Raw genomic sequence first — 20,034 nt, 5'->3', positions numbered from 1 at the left:
TAAAATCTCCTTGAGTCACAGGGAGGTGGAAAGGAGGGAAGCTAAGGTATGCTTTTCCAGGATTAATAGGTATGACAGCACAATGAAATCAAAACAAAATTACAAATAATATGTAATATTTATTTATAATCACAAAAATAAAGAGTACAAGAAAACATTTCTGTGACCAAAAAGAAGCTCACGTTTTACACCACATAACTTAATGTGTCTTTCTCATGGGCTGTTATGCAAATATATTATAAAATTCATGTCGTAACCCACACGACAACTCAAACAATAGCACTCATTGCCCACTGCTTCACTTCTGTTGGACAATCTGGGTATCTCTGAAGTGCATCATTTATTTGTATTGGATCAATTAACAAGGTGACAAGTCGGTATTCTTTAGGAGTATTTTTTGCAATGCTGTCAATCGACTTCACAAACTCCAAAGCTGTTAGGTGTTCAAAGGCCTAAAAGTGAAATAAGAAAAAATAATCAATATGGACATATGACTAGACATGTTGAATATGGGATCATAGACCATAGAGCTTTTTTAATGTTCTTTTGGTTTTGGTTTCTTAGACAAGGCACTCAAATCATCATTCATGTGGTACCTCCTACCACATGGAATTAAAATATCGGTACCAGCAAATCATTTGCAATTGGATTACTTTGAAGACAGAGCTGCGATGATACAAGCTAAACTCCATGAATGATGAGCAAATGTCTGCGACTAAATTTCAAATCTTTTCAAGTTGCAATTTTGGAAGGTCCTCACATTCCTTTCACAATTTAGAAAACGTTGTGTCACTGCTCTATTTCCCTCCACCCCCTCCCAAGTCCAGGCTTTAAGTTAAGTAAGTCAAGTATGACATTCAACTTCATTTCATCTGCCTACATGCTGCTGTTTCAAATTACGCAGTGCCACTTGCCAGAATTTTAGCCTGCACTGCCAGGAATCTACTGCAACAACATGTCTATGCCAAAAACGTATAACAGTGATCCTAGTCTAGCCACAGTTCAAAGCTGGACCACTCGCACCAGAATCCAGCACAACAATTTGTCTAAAGGCCATGCCCATTCATGTACCTTCCCTAAAGATGTGAAAACCTACCTTTAAAACAACAGGCTTTTCAAAAGACTGAACAGTAAATCCTTTCTTTTGGGCAAATTTTTGATACTCTGTAAACAAATGGAACAAATGGCAAGTGTTATCTTTATTAAATGAATCAATGATAATTTTGACAAGTATACACTAAAATGGCACTACATTATTTTATTTTTTTAAAACAAATATTGACCAAAACAAAACAATTCATTCAAGAATGACATTGATCATTAAGTGACGCAAGCTACTAAAAATCTGTGAACTCCCTGGGCTACTTGTGCACCCATTAAAAGTCTCCTATCTCTTGGCTGTAGAGCATCCAACAAGTGTGTGTCAAAGTCATACATGTAAAGATGTAAGTCCTTGCAACTCCTTCTGGGAAAACTTAGACACATGTTCCTGAGTTTTTAGTGAATGGTGGGAGCATTTTAGGGAGCAGGGTGGGCTCAGTGGTGAGAGCACTTGCCTCCCACCAATGTGGTGAGGTGGGGGTTTGATTCAGGCCCGGTGTCATATGTGGGTTGAGTTTGTTTTTGGTTCTCGTTTGGCTCTGGGGGGTTTTCTCTGGGTTCTCCAGTTTACCTCCCTCCACAAAAACCAACATCTTCAAATTCCAAATTTTTTGACCAGGATAGTTGAGAAGGTGAATTAATCAACATGACACGAGCGTGGGACAAAGAAAAATTCTGAGTCCCCGACAGGAATCGAACCCATGACCTCCCAAACACCGGGCAGGTGCTCTATCCACTGAGCTACGAGAACTCATGGAGAGCAAGGTCATTTAACTGAGTTCATATATGATAGGTGTCCTGCATACTGCTAGAATCAACGCTATCGTGATAAGTTAATAAGTTTATTACCTTATCACTACTCACGATGAATTCGATAGCGTTGATCCTAGCAGTATGCAGGACACCTATCATATATGAACTCAGTTTAAATGACCTTGCTCTCCATGAGTTCTCGTAGCTTCACAAGAAGGTCATTTATTTACCAGAACAGATCACTGTAGCATAAATGTGACCACTGAGCCATTTAATAATCTTGATTATTTAATCCAAAAATTTATTGTCAATACCTTTGTACACCATCTCAAAGTTGAAAGGCTCTCCATCATATATTGTAATTAAATGTTTCATAGCAATGATTAGACATAGCTCCAAGACTGAAATACCTGAATACAAATTCCATGAGAGTACGGTTAAAATGTGCTGTAGAGGAAAACTGGTGTCATATCACACCCTTACCTCCTGTAACAGCTACCTCTCTACAAAGGCCACTTTCCCAACTGTCCCAAGCTGGCCATTGTGGAGAGGTTCAACTGTAATAGCAAGGTGATCTCCTTTATGATAACATCAATATATACAAATCCCACTGAAAATTATGAGAAACTGGAAAACTACAGTTGATAAGAATTTGTGGATTACCCACACTTGCTGATGAGTCAAGATTGTTAGACAATGAGCATGCAAGAAATATGACAGCTGTTGCAAAACATATACAGTCAAACCTGTTTAATAAACACACCAAATAACGAGGCACATCTAAGTTTCTATACTATGGAGGTGGCCGTCTCAAAGAGGAGGACATCATAAGAATTCTGGTATTGCTGGGATGAGGTTAACTGTTCTTAATATAGAGTTGTCTGTATCATGGAGGTGTCCCTAAGGAGTGGTTTGACTGTACTGAATGTGTCTATAATGTTATTTGAATGAGAGATGAGTTCATGTATTTATACTGTACAATCAAGTTTCTCTGCAACTAATTAATCGGCAGGTTGAGATTTTTAACTCATTAGCAACTGAAGGAAATAAGGAATATAAAAATTTTACGAAAAAATCAAACAACTCATAGAGAAAAGTTGCTGTACCACATAACATCGCTGCCTTGCAGTCAACACCAAGTTTTGTCTGTGCATCAACCAAGTCCTTGGGTTCTATGAAGGGATGATCTTGAGAAAGACTGCAAACTGGAATAGTCTGAAACATAAAAACAGGTTAGGTTGCCTTAAGGACTGGTACCACACAAGCAAACGTCAAACAAAATTACTCTTTTAGCAGGGTTTGGAAGGGTATGCTTGGAATCTGGGATTTGACCAAAATATGGTATGGCATTTCGGAAAATGCAAAATATTTTGATGTGATTTGGGACTTGACTGCTACCCAAGAAGCGGGATTTGCCAAAATTTTGGGAATTTGGGGATTTGTCATGACCTAAATAAATGTTTTTGCATCCAAATGAATCAACAAGGAGAGCACTATGTGGTGTCTCCTGTCAGTCCAAACTATAGAGTGTTCTACAGAGTCCTGTGCTCTAATCATTAGACTATGGGTCTGCTACTTTTAGCACAGGACTCAAGATCAAGCACTCCTGGATTAAGCCCTGGGCAAAGTCATTGTGTTATGTTCTTGGTCAAGGTACCTAACAGTCTAACACTGCTTCTCTCCACCCAGGTCTATAAATGAGTGAATTTAATGTTAGGGGCTATTCCTACGATGGACTACCATCCCATCGGCAGGGAGTAGGAATACTCCTGGTCACTTCATGCTACGAAAACCAGAGATAAGTGCTGGTCTGATGCACCAAGATTATGATCAAAAGCAGACTTTACCTATGTGCAACAAGTTAGTTAACGACTATTAAATAAGTCTCTGTGAGACAAAGAAACTAGGATCATCTCTACTACCTGTGGATGGTAAATGTGGCAGCTTAAAAATAATGAGAACATCTCCATCAATACTCGGTCAACACTCCATCAGTATCTTGGTTGGCAGTCAGTGGAGTGTCAACTAATTTTCACAGGCACGCCACAGAGTGTAGATTGATTCCTACGAGCCGGTTGACACTCTGCTGACCATCGACCAACTGTCAACTGAGTGTCTATTGAGTGCTGATTGAGATGTCAATTGAGTATCAATCTAGTCTTGACTTAATATCAATCAAGATGTCGATTGAGTGTCAATCAAGATGTCGACTGAGAGTCAATCAAGATGTCGATTGAGTGTCAATCAAGATGTTGATCGAGTGTCAGTCGAGATGTTGATTTAGTGTTGAAAAGGGTCGATTGAGGGTATTGATCAACACTCGACCGCAGATACCTTTGGTACACATAATCCATACATTGTAAGCCAGACTTACCAGCAAACGGTGTAAGCTTCTAATGTCTTTTGTTATGCTGAATTGTTGTTTTAGAACAGCTTGGGCTTCCCTGTCTTCTAACAACTCCTAACGACACAATATTCAAAGATCTGCAGTTGGTAACACAAATGTGGACGTATTGATTCATGGCAAACAGAAAGACTGAGCCAGATAATTTTTGGTTTGAGGTCATAGCAAGACCTTTCTTTCTCACTGTTGTAGAACAGCTCCTTCATTTTACTTCAAATAATAAACTTTGCTGTGTATTGCATCAACTCTAAATGATTATATTTAGTGATTGGTAGTGGGTTGAAAAGATTCTAAGACCTTTACCTTGATATGAGAACTCCAGGTCTGAACAAACTGTCTGTCCTTGAAGTTTGATGGTAATGTCAATACAGACCTGAAACATTTGAGGAGAATTAGAGAATTGAACATTTTTGCAGCAGTAAATGGATCTACTTTGACTTACCAACAAAAGAAAAAAGTATTATTTTATCATATATGTATGTATGTATGTATGTATGTATGTATGTATGTATGTATGTATGTATGTATGTATGTATGTATGTATGTATGTATGTATGTATGTATGTATGTATGTATGTATGTATGTATGTATGTATGTATGTATGTATGTATGTATGTATGTATGTATGTATGTATGTATGTATGTATGTATGTATGTATGTATGTATGTATGTATGTATGTATGTATGTATGTATGTATGTATGTATGTATGTATGTATGTATGTATGTATGTATGTATGTATGTATGTATGTATGTATGTATGTATGTATGTATGTATGTATGTATGTATGTATGTATGTATGTATGTATGTATGTATGTATGTATGTATGTATGTATGTATGTATGTATGTATGTATGTATGTATGTATGTATGTATGTATGTATGTATGTATGTATGTATGTATGTATGTATGTATGTATGTATGTATGTATGTATGTATGTATGTATGTATGTATGTATGTATGTATGTATGTATGTATGTATGTATGTATGTATGTATGTATGTATGTATGTATGTATGTATGTATGTATGTATGTATGTATGTATGTATGTATGTATGTATGTATGTATGTATGTATGTATGTATGTATGTATGTATGTATGTATGTATGTATATATATTCATTAAATGTAGTTCAGGACTTCAGGAGTGATTCATCGTTTTATTGCTACAGACCTGTTTCGTATGGTCAACAAGTGACCACACTCATCAGGCAACATCAACGAATGACCGGTTAATTTAAATGCTGGCGGTTAAATACAAATTCAAATAGTTGCTATGGTGCTGATTATTGCGTTACGTTATCTTAAGGTTTTTGAGTACATATCTGTTTCTGTGAGGGCACGAAGTTGCTAATTCATTACGTTTGTTGAGGCTACATAGGTCTTTCCTGCAGATTATTAGAAATTTTTCGTAAAGACATAAACTGCATTTTTTAGTTACGTTGTTGTAAGGCTTGGATTTTCTGAGGACTTTCCATGCTATATTGAATGGTTTCTTGGCGTCTTTCAGTTTCCATACATGTTTTGACAGTTCGGTGCTGTTTCTTTTGTTGACGTGTCGGAAGGATGTTGTATGATTTCTGAAACGTTCTTTGAAGTTTGTTGCGAGTCCTACATATGATTCTGTTTCTGTGTCGGTTGTTACGGTTGCTTGGTATACCACGTTCGTTTCAAGGCATTTACCTTGAAGGGGGCATTCGTCTTTTGTTCGGCAGTTGCACTGTTTGTTGGGTTGTTGTGTTGGGGCTGTGTTGTAATCGGAGAGGAGTGTTTTGTTGTGTGACGAGATAATGGATTTCATGTTGGGCATGCAGGAGTAGCTAAGCTTGAGCGTGTGTCTGTTGAAGATCTTGTTAAGTATATATATGTATATTGAATTCCTTCAACAGCAATGTGCCATTTTCCAGTTGGGACATTGCCATTCCCACCTAGCAAAGTCTGGTATAATTTTACTTCACAACATAATGCAAAGACACTACACAGTTACCACAAGCACAGCAACTGAGCTGATTAAATGGTCCACCTGAAACAATGCCTGCTACTAGACTGGACTGTTCTTATCACTAAAATAACAGTCTTTAAAATGTCATTCAAACCATTTTCCTTAGCCAACTTTCAGCTTTCAGCCCAGATGTGGGTCAGGTGAGTGGGATACTCAGACATAACAGTAGCAAAGAGGTGGAAGGCCTTTCTGGGGTTTAAAATTTGTAATCTGGGGGCCTTTTTCTGCATCAGAATGTTGATTTGTGTTTAACAAAAGGCTTAATGCAGGGGCCAGACAAACTGGACGTATGCTGAATAGCATTCTAGGCTGTTTAAAAATATTATTTTTAATTGTTTTATCTGTTATTATTACATGGCTAGCTCCATGAGTAGGCAAGATGAATCAAATCCTGTGCTGTGATTGGCTACCCGAGCGGGCAAGATGGAGCTATTTTGCCCGCTCGAGACTACCCACCATGTCCCGCAAGAAAAATTTCCCCGAAAGCCATATAATAAATCCTTTATTGACCAAGCTTGTTCGGTCAAGATGGCTGGATATTGGTCTCATTCTTTCTTTGCGAGTTTATGGACGGAGATGGAGTCGAGGTCCATAAACTCGTAAAAAAAGAACTTGACCAATGTCCAGCCATCTTGACCTCACACTTGGTCAATAGCCCATATTTAACTGTAACACTTGATATTACACCAAAGAGAAATTAACACCTTACTACTTGCAAATAATCTTCAAAAGTCTCCGAATTGAAAAGATGGATCTGTCGATGAGAAAACCTTGACTTCACTCTTTTTTCAAGCAATTCTACAACATCCTGGAAACAAAAACAGTAGCTAACAGTCAAGGAAATATACATCACCTTATGTGGGAGTGGAACACATTTTTCCTGTGATGCGTTAGTTTTAAGCCCGCTCTCACACATTTTCATTTCAAAAATTAATCTCAAAGATAATATATAATATATATTTCCCTAGGTGCATATTACACATAAGTTAGTTACTCCCGAGCTGCAGGGAAGCAACTCTTTTATCCCAAAGGTGTCTATAGCTATCCAGGTATTTGTAGGCAGGTAAAGTCTACGTACAAGTTACCTATAAGTAGCCAATCAGGCCAACCCTTATCTCTGGTTTATGTGTCCCCTGCAGGATGGGATGCCGGTCCATTGTAGGGTTACCACCCCCAGCAATAAATTCGCTGGTACCCGTTCATATATATAGGTGGAGAGCTAGCAATCCAGAGTCACATCTTACCAGCCTGCAAGTGAGTCCAATAACACATAGTGGTGTCTGGGCTGACTGTGACACATCAAATAAATTGTACAACAACGACTGGTTCTTGTGGTTTGTAAACAGATCAAACTCATCCAGAATAAACAGGATTGACTGACTTTCCTGTCCACCTAAAGAAATAATAATCAATTTATCAGGGTTTTGAAGAGCTGGATAGAGGACCTGGCATGGGGGTGTTTGTACCAAAGGGGTTTGAGTGTCAAGGCTGTGGTCTAAGAAAAATTACACGGAGCCCAAACGTTCCTGACCACAAAATCCTGGGCGCCAAGCACTTAACTCATGTGAAAAATGTCAGTTTTTCCAGTTGTCCAAAGGCAAAAAAGTTAGCTGCCTGAGGCATCAGGGCACTTGTAGAACTTGCTCCCACAGCCTTGAATTGTATTTAAAATTCTGAAGAAAAACAATAACTGCAAAAAAAGTTATTGGATATTGTAAATTTGCCAACTTTTTAGATAACTTTTTGTGTTTACCTAGGGCGTACCTAGGGGAGATTCGGGGGGTTTGGCTGAACCCCTGAATTAAAAAAAAAATGAGGCAATAACACGCTGATGGACTCAGAATGTCAGGAATCCCATTTTGGAGGGCCTCAATTGTTAAAAAATTTCCAGAGGAGGATGCCCCTGACACCCCTATAGACAAATAGGGGACTGTGGTCTGTATCTTGAACTCCTTCTCTAAAATCCTCTGTCCACCCTAGTTTATAATTATACTCACCACTCTTGAGGGAATCAAGTAAAAAGGCAAGGTTTTCAGCAAAAGAGCCCTGAAAAATAAATATGAAACAACTTTTCTTTTTTCTAAATGGTTGGTTATTTCACTCTCAGATGGACCTTTTTCAGAGTTGAGCTTATTTATTAAAATGATAGCAAATATACAAACAAATAATCAAGCGAATAAATAAATAAATAAATAAATAAATAAATAAATAAATAAATGTCATGAAAAAATAAATTGAAAAGAGGGAAAAGCCATATCCTCTGACTGATGTAAGTTAGAGATATTTTTTGGTTAATTCATTGCTACTGATTCATTGTGAAAATTAATTAATGACAATTGATGCTCACAAATACTTTGTCTCCTACTGTGTTTTCCAGCTGAAGTTGTCTTGTTATTTCTAATAAGGCTGACCGGTCGTCTGTTTGAGCCAGACCTGTCAATAACAATGAAAGAGTACTTCAGTCTGCAACTTTGAGGGAAGGTGTGGTGGCCTCATCGTTAGTGTGCTCATTCCGGATCGAGCAGCCTGGGTTCAAGCCCTGGCTGGGATCATTACGTTGTGTTTGTGGGCAAGACACTTCACTCTCACAGTGCCTCTCTCCACCCAGGTGTGTAAATGGGTACTAATGACCATAATGCTGGGGGTAACCCCGCGATGGACTAGCATCCCATCCAGGGGGGAGTTGAAATACCCCAATCACTTCATGCTACAGAATTCGGGATAAGCTCTGGTCTGATGGGCCACTTGGCTTGTATGCAGACTTAACCTTTTGTAATATTATAGTGATTGTATTGTAATTATATCTTAACCAAATAGCAGGTTGAAATCCTCATCGGCTATTAGAGTGCTCAATAGTTAGACTAGAGCAATAGAACAATAGAAGTAAAGAGCTGGATTAGTTAAACGTTGGTCCAAGACATTTACTTGCTACTCAGAGTTTCATGCTTCTTCCGAAGCAATCATCAGTTGCCTGATGATTGCTTAAGAAGAAGCTTCAGAAGAAGCATGAAACTCTGAGTAGCAAGTAAATGTCTTGGACCAACTAAACCAGCTTTTTTCTTCTGTTGTAATTTTATCACATATATTCTATTCTTATTTAGTATAAATCTACTAATATTCTATCATGAATGCCGATCTTATTGGCTATGCTACTCACTATCTATTCTGTGATAGAAAGTGAGTAGTGTACCAATGTGCCCTTGTTAACAAAATCACAGCCCCTTTTTAGTGTTTTCAAAGTGTCTGTGGAGAGGATTAAGATTCAGTTTTGAATTACTAGTAGACTGATTTCTATTGCATGATAGTTGACTCCGACCGTGCCCTTGTCAACTATCACACGATAGAAATCTTGAGCTCATAATCTAATTGTTCAATATAAATTTTTTACAACCCATGAAGTCATAAAACACATAAAATTGTAGATAATAATATTTTCAATGTGTTGTCTTACATTTATTTTATTTCTTTTTTTAATGATGAATCAAAGTGAAGGGAAGTCAAGAAGTGAATTATTTCACTATAATTTGCTTACCATTTAAATTTACTTCTAGCATGTTTTGCCTCACTCCTTTTGTTTTAGATAATTCTTCAAGAATAGTTTTAACCAGCTGCAAGAGAACAAACTTGCAAACTAAGAAACTGAAAGCCACTTTAGTTGAAAACTTGAGGCAAACAGTGACTTTCTGAATGCAAACCAATGATCTTGGTATAAAATGTGATCATGGTGGTGTTCTGATAAAAACAAAAGGCTTCACTTCCTAGCTGATTTTTGTTACTGTACTCTGAGGTTCAGCACAAAGTTATCCTTGAAAGCTTTCCAAAATCATAGTTACATATATTTCCTCATCTATTTTAACAATCAATCCTTTAAGGAAACTGAAAAGGTCTGTCTAGCCTATACTACATTTAAAAGGAGCTCAGTAACAGTGTTTTGTCTTTTTTTTTGGCGACATACAAAATCTCCTTTAAATGGAAGGAAACCTGAAAATAATAGTTTAATAGGGTAAGGGTTTTGGGAAGCGGGCCACACACCCCAGACCAATTTTTCTGGGAGTACCCCCTCGGGAGCCCTTCCAGCCCCCAAGAGGAATTTTTGCTCACAAATACTCAAGTAAGAGAACTTTTTGCATTTTATACGAGTCGTAAGTTTACCTTTTTTACACAACACTACTTCACCGAAAATTGAAAGAAAGAGAAAAAAAACCTCTCTAGCATGTTGAAAGTCTGATTTAATTAAATTGCACTTTAACTTGGTGCCACACAGTCTTCAAAGAACATTTGAACAGTTTTCATACTTTTTACCTTTAAAAAATATCGGACTGAAAAGACTGTCATAAAATGCCCATCAAATAAAAATATTAAACTGCTACTGCAGAGACGTAAAAACCGTCCAGAAATGAAAGCTTCTTTTTTGTTTAATATCCTGGGAACAATAGCCGATAACTTGTAAGCTCTAATTGAATTTACTCCCATATGAAAAACAAAAGTGTCGAGTTACCATTTGTAACTAAAAATAGCAAACATCTCGTGGGAACAAGTGGTGACGATTCGTCAGCTCTAACTGAATTTACCACCTTGTGAAAAACAAGAGTGTCAAATTACCCATTGTAATTAAAAAATAAAAATATCTCGTTACATTTGCATGCAATAAGAACAAAGCAACCGTTACCTGCACTTACTATTGTAAACGTTAGAAATGCTTCAAATCTAAATAGTCTCGTCTCCTCTAAAACATGTCCTAAGAACTAGAACCGACGATTCGTGACCTCTAATTGAATTAACTCCTTATGAAAAACAAAAGTATCAAGTTACCCTTTGTAATTAAAAATAAAAATATCTCGTGCCATTTGCCTACTACTAACTCATGAACTGCTTCAAAACTCAAGACTCATCTCGTTCATAACTAGCCACCATTACACTGAAAATTATGCACTCTAAAACAACCCAATGTACGTATGTAACTGTCACACTCCCCTCCAAACTGGACTAAAAATTGCAAACCGGCAACATACACGTCACTCTTTATTTTTCAATTACCAAAGTCCTTGTGTTTATACATACCTTGTGTTTCTCACGTACCATTTACCTTTACAACAAGAAATTTGATTGGCTGTTCATAGTAGATCTAATCTGATTGGTGTGACATACATACATCTCTCACTCAGTCACTCTCTCACTCACTGACTCACTGACTCACTGACTCACTGACTCACTGACTCACTGACTCACTGACTCACCCATTGACCCATCCATAACATACCTGATGCGCTGACTAAGAGGTATTTGTTTTACAAAAAAATAACTCAAAAATTAGGCTAAACTTTTCAAATGTGCAACCGTGACTGAGCCCCTTAAGTCAATTGACAAAAGAACCAATCACTCTGATCTGGGTATCCTAGGAAAGATCTTTGAATTAATGACCAGCACTCATTCAAGTGAAATCTCATCTCCAAGTAATGGCCAATAAATCGTTCTTACATTTATTTAGAAATGAACATGAGATGTGTTTATTGAGTCACACTGGTTGGCTATATCACTGGTGGGGCTGGAGTCTTGGAAAAAAATCTCTTTCATGGGAAGGTATGCATATTATCTGGAACTACACATTTTACAGAACTATACTGAGACAAAATGTAGCACAATTTGTTTGGTAACAAAAACATACCAGGGACTTTCCACTTCCTCTAGGACCAATTAACAACACAGAATTGCTTTCTCCATATTGTGCACATCTTTTGATAAGATCCAGCAACTCTCTGGTGATAAATATGGGTGACATTCATTAAAGGGTTTTCTTGGTTTCTTTAGGCTTAATTTGAATCAACAAATTTTTAGAAATGGATATCACTAAAAAAGTTAACCTTAAAAAGCAACGATGTTTCGACCACTCGACGATCATTTTCAAGTTGAAAAGTAAAAGTTTTGCATGCGCCTAAGTTGAGCGGTCGAAACGTTGTTGCTTTTTAACGTTAACTTTTTTAGTGAAATCTTTAGACTTACTTTAAAAGTTTCATTGTACTGCTTTAATGACAAAATTTTGCATTTTTGTCTATGTACAACTGTTAGCTTGAACATATTCTGCTCATAAATTGGCCATATATGCCAGCGTATGACATTTGCAGACTGCAGGCTACATTGTATATTTAGGGCTCAAATAGCATTCTGGTTAGCCTGGATATCACTCAGGTTAGCCTGTTTAGAGTTAGCTTTCAGTAATGTAAATAGGAATGCAATATCATTTAAAAAGTCTGCTGTCTGCAAATGTCAAACAAACATGACTTTTAGCACTTTTTGTAAGGGGCTGGACAGTCTAACCTCCACCAATGGCCACCACTCTACCATGGCCGAACCTTCACAGCCACTTTTTCATGTCCCAGTGGATAATGTCCATATATTTACTCTTACTTCAACCTCTTTACAATGGTCAGATCAAGCCACCTCTCCACAACAGCAACGGCCACTAAAATGAGTCCTACATGTAACTGCCAAAATGACATCCCGACAATGGCCAGTTTATCAACGACTGACAAATGGTATACACACAAACCCCATTTTTTTAATTGAAAAATGTCATGCAACTTGATCCGTTCCACTCGTGGTTGGTCTCTGTAACTTCTGTATGGTTTCTATTTTATTAAGGTTACAGTATACCTTTGGGTCGGCAATTTTCTTCAAATTTAGATTTTTGGGTCAAAATAGTGGTCGAAGAATAATCTCTAATTTCTGAAAAAAAATTTTGAAAAAGGCTAAATATTGGCGGAGAAATGGCGGTTTTACGTTTTCACCGGAAGTAAAAGTTTACCTCTTGATTGACAGCCCTATGGCGCATATGCAATCGACCGAGACGATTTTCGCGGGAATTACCTATATGGATGTCACAAATTGACTACTCAGTTGATCAGCATTGTTGTTCTGACTACCCAGCATTTTTGGTATTAGGCGTGTCTCTATTAAGTTATAAGTAAACATAGACCACGTTTAAACCATGGACCAGTTCGAAAAAGCGAAAACAGCGAAGAATGAATGAAAATACATCAATGAGTGAAGAAGCGAAAGTTTGCCACGCGGATGAAGCTATAGTTATCGTATAAGGTGGGCAAATATTCGTGGTAAGAGAAAAGAAAGGTTCTGTAAAAATTTTGGAACTTGACAGCAATAACAGGGGTGCTGAGTCCGATATCGACGAATCGTCAGACTCATTGAGACCATTTGAAATATTATCCATGCACAGCTGCCCACACACAGTTGCTTTCTGCGCTTTCTTTTGTTTGTTTCCTTCACTCAGCCACTCTAGCGTTCGTATCCTTTTTAGTCTTCCCCATTTTGCCAGACCAGCTTCAAGAAAAACCGAGCTACAGAAAAATTATCTCTCTGCCTTCGGTTCTATGAGCGCATTGCTAAACACAAGAGTTTTTTAGCAATTCGCGCATAAATTTCACCAGGAGGTTAACGGTAGTAAACTTTCCCTGCACTGATTGGCTTAGTTATCTGAGAACCCAGTTGAAGGCATTTGTGGGTGGAGTTTGTTTGCGAAGCATAAAATTTTTCTTAGCGCTGTTTTCTCGAATAAATTTTTTCACTTGAAGTAGACACTTTAAAGAGTTATAACTCAAAGGGATTTTGTTCAATTGCTCTTAAATTTGGACAGTGGCTAGTTTAACATATAAACTACAAAAGTGTGTCTGGGAATTGTTAATTTCGAGATACTTTTTCTTCGAGAGCGATTTTTGTACGATCACTCCACATTTTTTAAATCCTATTTCGAAAATGTTCTGTAACTTTTTACTGCAATTGAATATGCCAAAACGCAGACACATTTTTAAAGGGCTTTGGGCCCTGAAACCGAGGAAAAAATTAAATTGGCGAAAAACGAAATTCGCTTTGACTTGTAGCTTTCGAAAGGTGATTCGGGCGCTCACATTTAGTGGTCGTGAAAAATTCGACAATTCATTTTCTTTCAAAATTCTTGGTATAGTTTGATAGCCAGCTCCATAAGCTTTAATTTGATATAGGGGTTTAGGTATCTACAGCTTAAACTGCATGCGCTACATCGCTTGCGCGCGAGACACCCCTGAAGGTATACTGTAACCTTAATATATTTTCATTGCGTAACTATTTATATGCTGCAAATATGAGCATTTTAAAAATAAAGATGTTGCACTCCGAAAAAGAACAGGTGTGATATTACACCCCTACCTCCCCATAACGGTTACCTCTCTACAACAGCCACTTTCCTCTGTCCCCAAGGTGGCTGACCCCCTGTTGTGAAAAGGTTCGACTGATTAAGCTTATTAATTTTTTTTGAAATTTGGTTTATTCCTACCTTACATATATCCTTTCATGTTTCAGCACGAAAGCTCAAGATTGTATTCGATAATATATTCGTTTGCGTGTTTTTCATGCTCAATGCGAACATATTAAGAGCTAGTCGTAAGCTTTTTGTTTCTACATAGCACACAAACCTCTTCTGCTCGTCCAAACCATGGAGTTCCGCAGGAACGTCTCCACAAAAAATTCTCCCTCGCAGCACGCTTTGCACTTCACCAATTAATTGAGGATCGGGAGTATAAGTAGTCCTCTTGGACTGTAATTTCGATTTCTTCATTTATATGGCTGACCTGTTAAGAGAACATATCGCTACTTACACTCTTACGATGACCGACTTAAATCTTCCGCCATTTTTGACTGCGGACCATATCAGAGATAGCAACCCACTATATGACTGTTACAAAACGTACTAATCGCTCATTTGGGGTAAGCCGCTGACAAATGAGACTATGCTACTACGGCTCGCGGCTAGAAGCGGGTTTCTGCGGAAGTGGAAAGAAGAGCTTCTTGAGCTGTAATTTTATGACGAACTGGTTGTAAAAAGGTGGTGAAATGTGTAGGAGAGTAACAAAATTAGCTTTTGTGATTTAACTTTTTTGTGCGGTTTTTGTGGTTACTTACTGGCTTAAGCCAGTCATACTACTATGTCACTGGGTGTGTAAGTGAGATATATATACCCTCTGTGACTTTTCGGAAACTTTCGGAGAAATCTCAGTGAGACAGAAATACCTCGAGATTTTTACTCGAGTTCTTTTAATCGAAGTTTCCAAAAAGTTACCGAGCATCAGCCGGATTAGTAGATGCATGTATGTAGACGAGAGACCAGAAGTCACTGTAATTTGACTCAGGGAGGGGTAGTCAACGCGGAGATATGGAGTGATCTTCGAGGAGACTTATTTATTAGTTGTTCCATCTTCGCAAAAAAAAAAAAAAAAAGACTTTATAACTGATGGCTGGCCCCAGTTGTTCAAAGAGGGTGGATAACGCTATCCACTGTATAAATCACTATCCAGTGGGTACGTGTTGGCAAAGCAAACTACACTATCCAGTACCCACCGGATAGTGATTGATTTATTCGGTGGATAGTGATCCACCCTTGGAACAATTGTGGCTTGGTACCCCTCTCAACCTGGGAGAGGACAGTTTCTTGACTCCCCCAATAAGCGATGACCAAAACTAATAAGTCAAAAAACTCTCCTTCAAGCTGTTGTACTGGACAATTTTTCGCGGACACCCCGGCCTTGGGACAATGAGAATACAGAGAATAGTCCTGTTAACTCTTAGAAGTTTATTTATTTATTTATTTATTTATTTATTTATTTTTTATTATTTTTTTTTTGGGGGGGGGAGGCGTGCTCGGCCAACAATTAGCTAGTCTCCTTCGCAGCTGTTCGCGCTCGGGCAAAGTCACGCATCGCTCCCCTTCCCGTGGGGACAGAAAGCTTTGCGTGACTTCGTCCCGAGCAGAGGTTTCCTCGACGATCCTTTAACCGTAATACTATCCTCGTCATTGGTCACAAAGGGTTTTTGATAACAACGTACAAGCGCATTTGTCTTGAGAAATTTAGCCTGAAAGCCTGGGCTGGAAGTGAATGGGCATTGATAGAAGATGTTGAAATCCTATGTGCAAAGAAGTTACGGGAAACAGGAGTGTTAAATTCATGTGTCTTCCCAAGATTACATAAGTGTAACAGAGTTTTAGAAGCTTTGCAAAATATGTTTTAGGAGTTTTGAAAAACAAGTCCATTTAAAATCCCCAGGCATTATTGTTAGTCTCATCGGAAGCTATCACGCGCGCAGTGGTCACTCTGCAACAACTGTCACGCATTCTCGTCGAATATTGCTCAGTATTTTTGCAAGGATGTTTTTTTTATTCTTGCCTGGCAAGTAAAAATATCGGAAAACGTTTGAAATGTGTTTTATATATTTAATTTTAAGGTTACCTCCATGAATAACGTACCTTTATCCTTTGTCTTCGGCCAGGCCGAAATGCGCAGCGGGATTAGAGAGATCAAAGGACCCCAGTATTGAGAAGAGAAAAGACAGTCTAGTCTGATCTGGCGTCTCAGATACAATAGAGGCGGTGTCAGTTTGCAGGGTCTCGAATGTCTCTGATCACCCGTCAGCCAAAAGCTTGACTGCCAACCGCGCCTCAAGCTACTGGCGGCCGCTTCCACCAAATTCGTCTTGTAGCTGCTTGTGTTAGGTCTCTTTGATTGGTGTGTGGTGCTAGGAAGCATTCTGCGCCAGCAAAGACCGCCTCAGAGCGATTTTCTGCCAAGATGTTTACCTCCGCCGCGGTTAGGACGCTTCTAATTGCAGTCTCATTATTTATTTTCGTAGAAGGACAAGGTAAGTGATAACGTGGCATGCTGGAATGCGTTCCTCTACTTACCTGAAGCGCATTATATCTTAGTTTTTATGTGTTTTGGTACACGATTTATGTTTTGCCTTGGATCTGATTAAGCATTGGTGGTATGTGGCAGCTTAGAATCGTATATTTATGTTGCAATTTTGCTCTGGGTTACAATTATTGCATGCTATCGGTACGCGTTTCTCCCTCACACAAGGGCTTTTTCATGATCGCTGAGCGGAGATCACGTATGCTTCATGGCCTGGGCTGGGGTAATTTTCGTGTTTTCTCCCCAGCTGTCTTCAAAATTATGTCCGATTCGTGCTACGAAAAATAAAATTAAGCAGAAGCGTTTTATGTTTTTGAGGCAGCAGATCCTCGCATTTACAACAAAGACTCGATTTTAGTGCATGTTCCGGGCGTATTGACGTAACATGCAGTGCGGTGGTGTAGATTCTTTGGGTTTAACAAGATATTTCTTTTAAAACTCATCGGTCATAGTGGAAAAACATCACCAAAAATCACCGTTAGGCTTGCTTGCCAGGTAGTTGTGTAGATCGATTGCCTTTCCTAGCAAATAATGAGGGCTTTTTTTTGTTGTCTTCTACGTCTGCGGTTGCTCTGCAGGGAATTTTAGCTCGGATGTTCTCCAATCAAATCACACTATGGAGAAGCATTTTGTAAAAGTGAAAATAAAGCACTTCTTTGCTCGTGTTATGTATGCGAGTGTTATTTCGGGTGAAAAGCTGTGGCAATTCTCCCATTAGCGCTTGCATTACCCGATGCCGACAAAGAGCTTTTGTTTGCGGACAGTACAGATGATTGCGATCTGTATTTTGTTGATAAGTTCACGAATCTTTGCAGGAATAGCGGCCTGTAAGCTGTTTTCAAAGATTAGTTCTAAAAATTTACAAAATTATAATGTTCTCCCAGTGATCATATACGTATTTTGAAGATATTTCATAAAGAAACAAAAATGCGCAAAATGATTACAAAAACATAATTGTGTCCAAAATCTTGTTCAAATCTAGGCGTAAGAAGTAGCCTTAAGCCAGTGCACCTTGTTTTTGATATTCAGCAATGTGTCTTTGAGAATTTTGCATGAAAAGTACAAAAGATATTTGTGTGATTTCTTTCGTGATCATGAAGGATAATTTGAGGTCTGGGCGAAATTCAATATCTCTGCAACTTCGCGTGGAATTTGACACAAAGGGGTATAGGGTGATCACTATCCAATTGCGTCACGCAAAGATTTTAGACTTTTAGAGGAAATTAAACATGTTTGTGAAAAGCTTGAAAATTACTCGATGGAAAATACCCGCTTTTATTCGTGCAGCAACAACAACTCAACCTGATTTCTTGGAAAATGAAGCGATTGTGCTTGAAAAACATGCGAAGTTCGAAGTCACGACAGACACTTTCAATGGCACTTCTGCAAGCATTTGACCTCATATCTCGTTACCTAATAAACAAAGGCGATTGAGAGATATTGATATGAAGCAAACCTTTATGTTTAGTTGTGATGAAGGCATTCAACAATAATTTGGTTTTTATGTTCTATGCATGTGGGATGTTAACACAGACAATAAAAAGGGAAAAACCGGAGAATTCTCCATGTACTACTTAGGTTTTGTCATGATTTGAAAACGAATTTTAATAAACGGGTGTACAAGCAATATTATGAGAAACTGATTATGATCCCCCCGTAATTTTCTGAAAGTAGAGCGTGGGATAGCGCGCCGTGGGAAGTCTGGGAACAAGGCTAGTAGAAGGCGCGCAATTTTTCCTTTCGCTCTGCGAAAATTCTTCAATTCCTCTGAGAAGACACAGATGTTTCTCGAGATTTGACAGGCTTGGAGAGGTCATGAAGATTTTCCAAAGCGCAGGAAACAGCTAATAACTCAGGTAAGCATACTGTTCTAACAAACGATAGTTAGACCCGCTTAAAAGTTTGAATTGAGTCTCATTCAGTCGCCATTGCTTTAGGTCATCTTCATGCCTTCACACTCCTTCCTACTTTAAATCTTTTACTGCACTGCAAGCTCACCTGTAATACGATTGTAACGCTTGTTGCATTCTCTTCCACGGTTATGCGTAATTGTGAATTGTGATCCATTGTGGTAACTTGTTCCAAATAAACAGCTGTTTCGATCAGCTGAATCAACCGAGTTCGGAGCAACTTCAGAATACCCGGCCACTTTATTTACATGTGCCGGTGTGCTTTCAAGAACGAGGTATATAACAATAGTTGCTATTCTTATTCAATGAGGTGCTAATAAGTGGCCGGGTATTCTGGAGTTTAGCTAGGAGTTCTTCGCAAACTAATTTGGAAGAAGGAAGACGCTACACCCTTATTGGTTACTTAATTATAGCAGAAGCATGTCACCTAATTATGGAGGGTCCCGTGGAATGTACTAACAAGTTACGCTTATCTGTATCATTTTGAATTGTGCCTTCAACGTAACATTAACTGAACTTATAAGAGTTTTGTCCGAGGCATTGTTTACAAAATGTAATGTAACTTTATTAAAACTGCTGTTTTTTTTCGTTTTGCTAGAAGATACTAATCCCGCAACTCTTCTTTTTTTGGTTCGTCCGTGTGAAAAATTCTGCTTAATGATTTGTTGGTAATGCCTATCTATCTAGCAATGTTCCCAGGCTTAATGGTAAACTGGTAGTAGCTAAAATAAATCACTGAATAGAGAGAAGTAATTGCTGCTTGGCTCACTTAGGACACCATGATCTCATTACTTCTACTTTTACTTTGTACACACTGTGTTGAATTTTTCCAGAAAATATGCATACCCCCATGGTTTGACCCCCCCCCCCCCAATCCCCTCAGTTTTGGTTCCTATATTCCAGTAAAAATTTTGACTTTTGACACCCTCACTGCTGCTCCTTATTGGAATTCCAATAACCACCCCTGGGGTGGATATGGATATTTTCTGGAACCACACATTTCACTAAATGATAAGTTTACGGGATGTGAATTTGAAAGGGAGATGTAGGATTATGGAAAATTAATTCCTTGGCTTACAGAACAATGCAAGGTACATTACAGTACATGGGCAAATTAAATTTCTTCA

The 20,034-nt window shown here is 38.3% G+C and overlaps 2 protein-coding genes across 3 annotated transcripts in view; one reads left to right on the top strand and one right to left on the bottom strand.

The window, feature by feature from the left end:
* Positions 1 to 104: 104 nt before the first annotated feature.
* On the bottom strand, positions 105 to 15,903 carry LOC145488604 (origin recognition complex subunit 4-like). Of its 2 annotated transcripts, XM_081467493.1 has the most exons (13): positions 14,730 to 15,375; positions 11,933 to 12,023; positions 9,800 to 9,875; positions 8,615 to 8,700; positions 8,265 to 8,313; positions 7,512 to 7,660; positions 6,972 to 7,075; positions 4,562 to 4,631; positions 4,229 to 4,315; positions 2,961 to 3,069; positions 2,169 to 2,264; positions 1,097 to 1,164; positions 105 to 452 (listed from the first exon to the last, which is right to left on the bottom strand). In XM_081467493.1, the coding sequence occupies exons 1-13, from the start codon at positions 14,870 to 14,872 to the stop codon at positions 270 to 272; spliced, it is 1,311 nt and encodes a 436-aa protein (XP_081323619.1). In that variant the 5' UTR covers positions 14,873 to 15,375; the 3' UTR covers positions 105 to 269. The 2 variants fall into 2 exon arrangements, 1 of the variants encoding a protein (XP_081323619.1); XR_014049517.1 differs by lacking the exons at positions 105 to 452; positions 2,169 to 2,264 and having other exon boundaries at positions 1,132 to 1,164; positions 2,338 to 3,069; positions 14,730 to 15,903.
* An 801-nt stretch (positions 15,904 to 16,704) lies between these two features.
* Positions 16,705 to 20,034, top strand: part of LOC145486913 (uncharacterized) — a 59,298-nt gene continuing 55,968 nt past the window's right edge. Inside the window, exon 1 of the mRNA XM_081465623.1 lies at positions 16,705 to 16,947. Coding sequence (XP_081321749.1) covers positions 16,878 to 16,947 — 70 coding nt within the window. The 5' untranslated portion in view covers positions 16,705 to 16,877. The remainder of the gene's footprint in view (positions 16,948 to 20,034) is intronic.

The sequence above is a fragment of the Orbicella franksi genome, chromosome 5 (assembly GCF_964199315.1).
Source record: "Orbicella franksi chromosome 5, jaOrbFran1.1, whole genome shotgun sequence".
NCBI lineage: Eukaryota > Metazoa > Cnidaria > Anthozoa > Scleractinia > Merulinidae > Orbicella > Orbicella franksi.
This window is presented reverse-complemented; position numbering and strand designations above follow the sequence as displayed.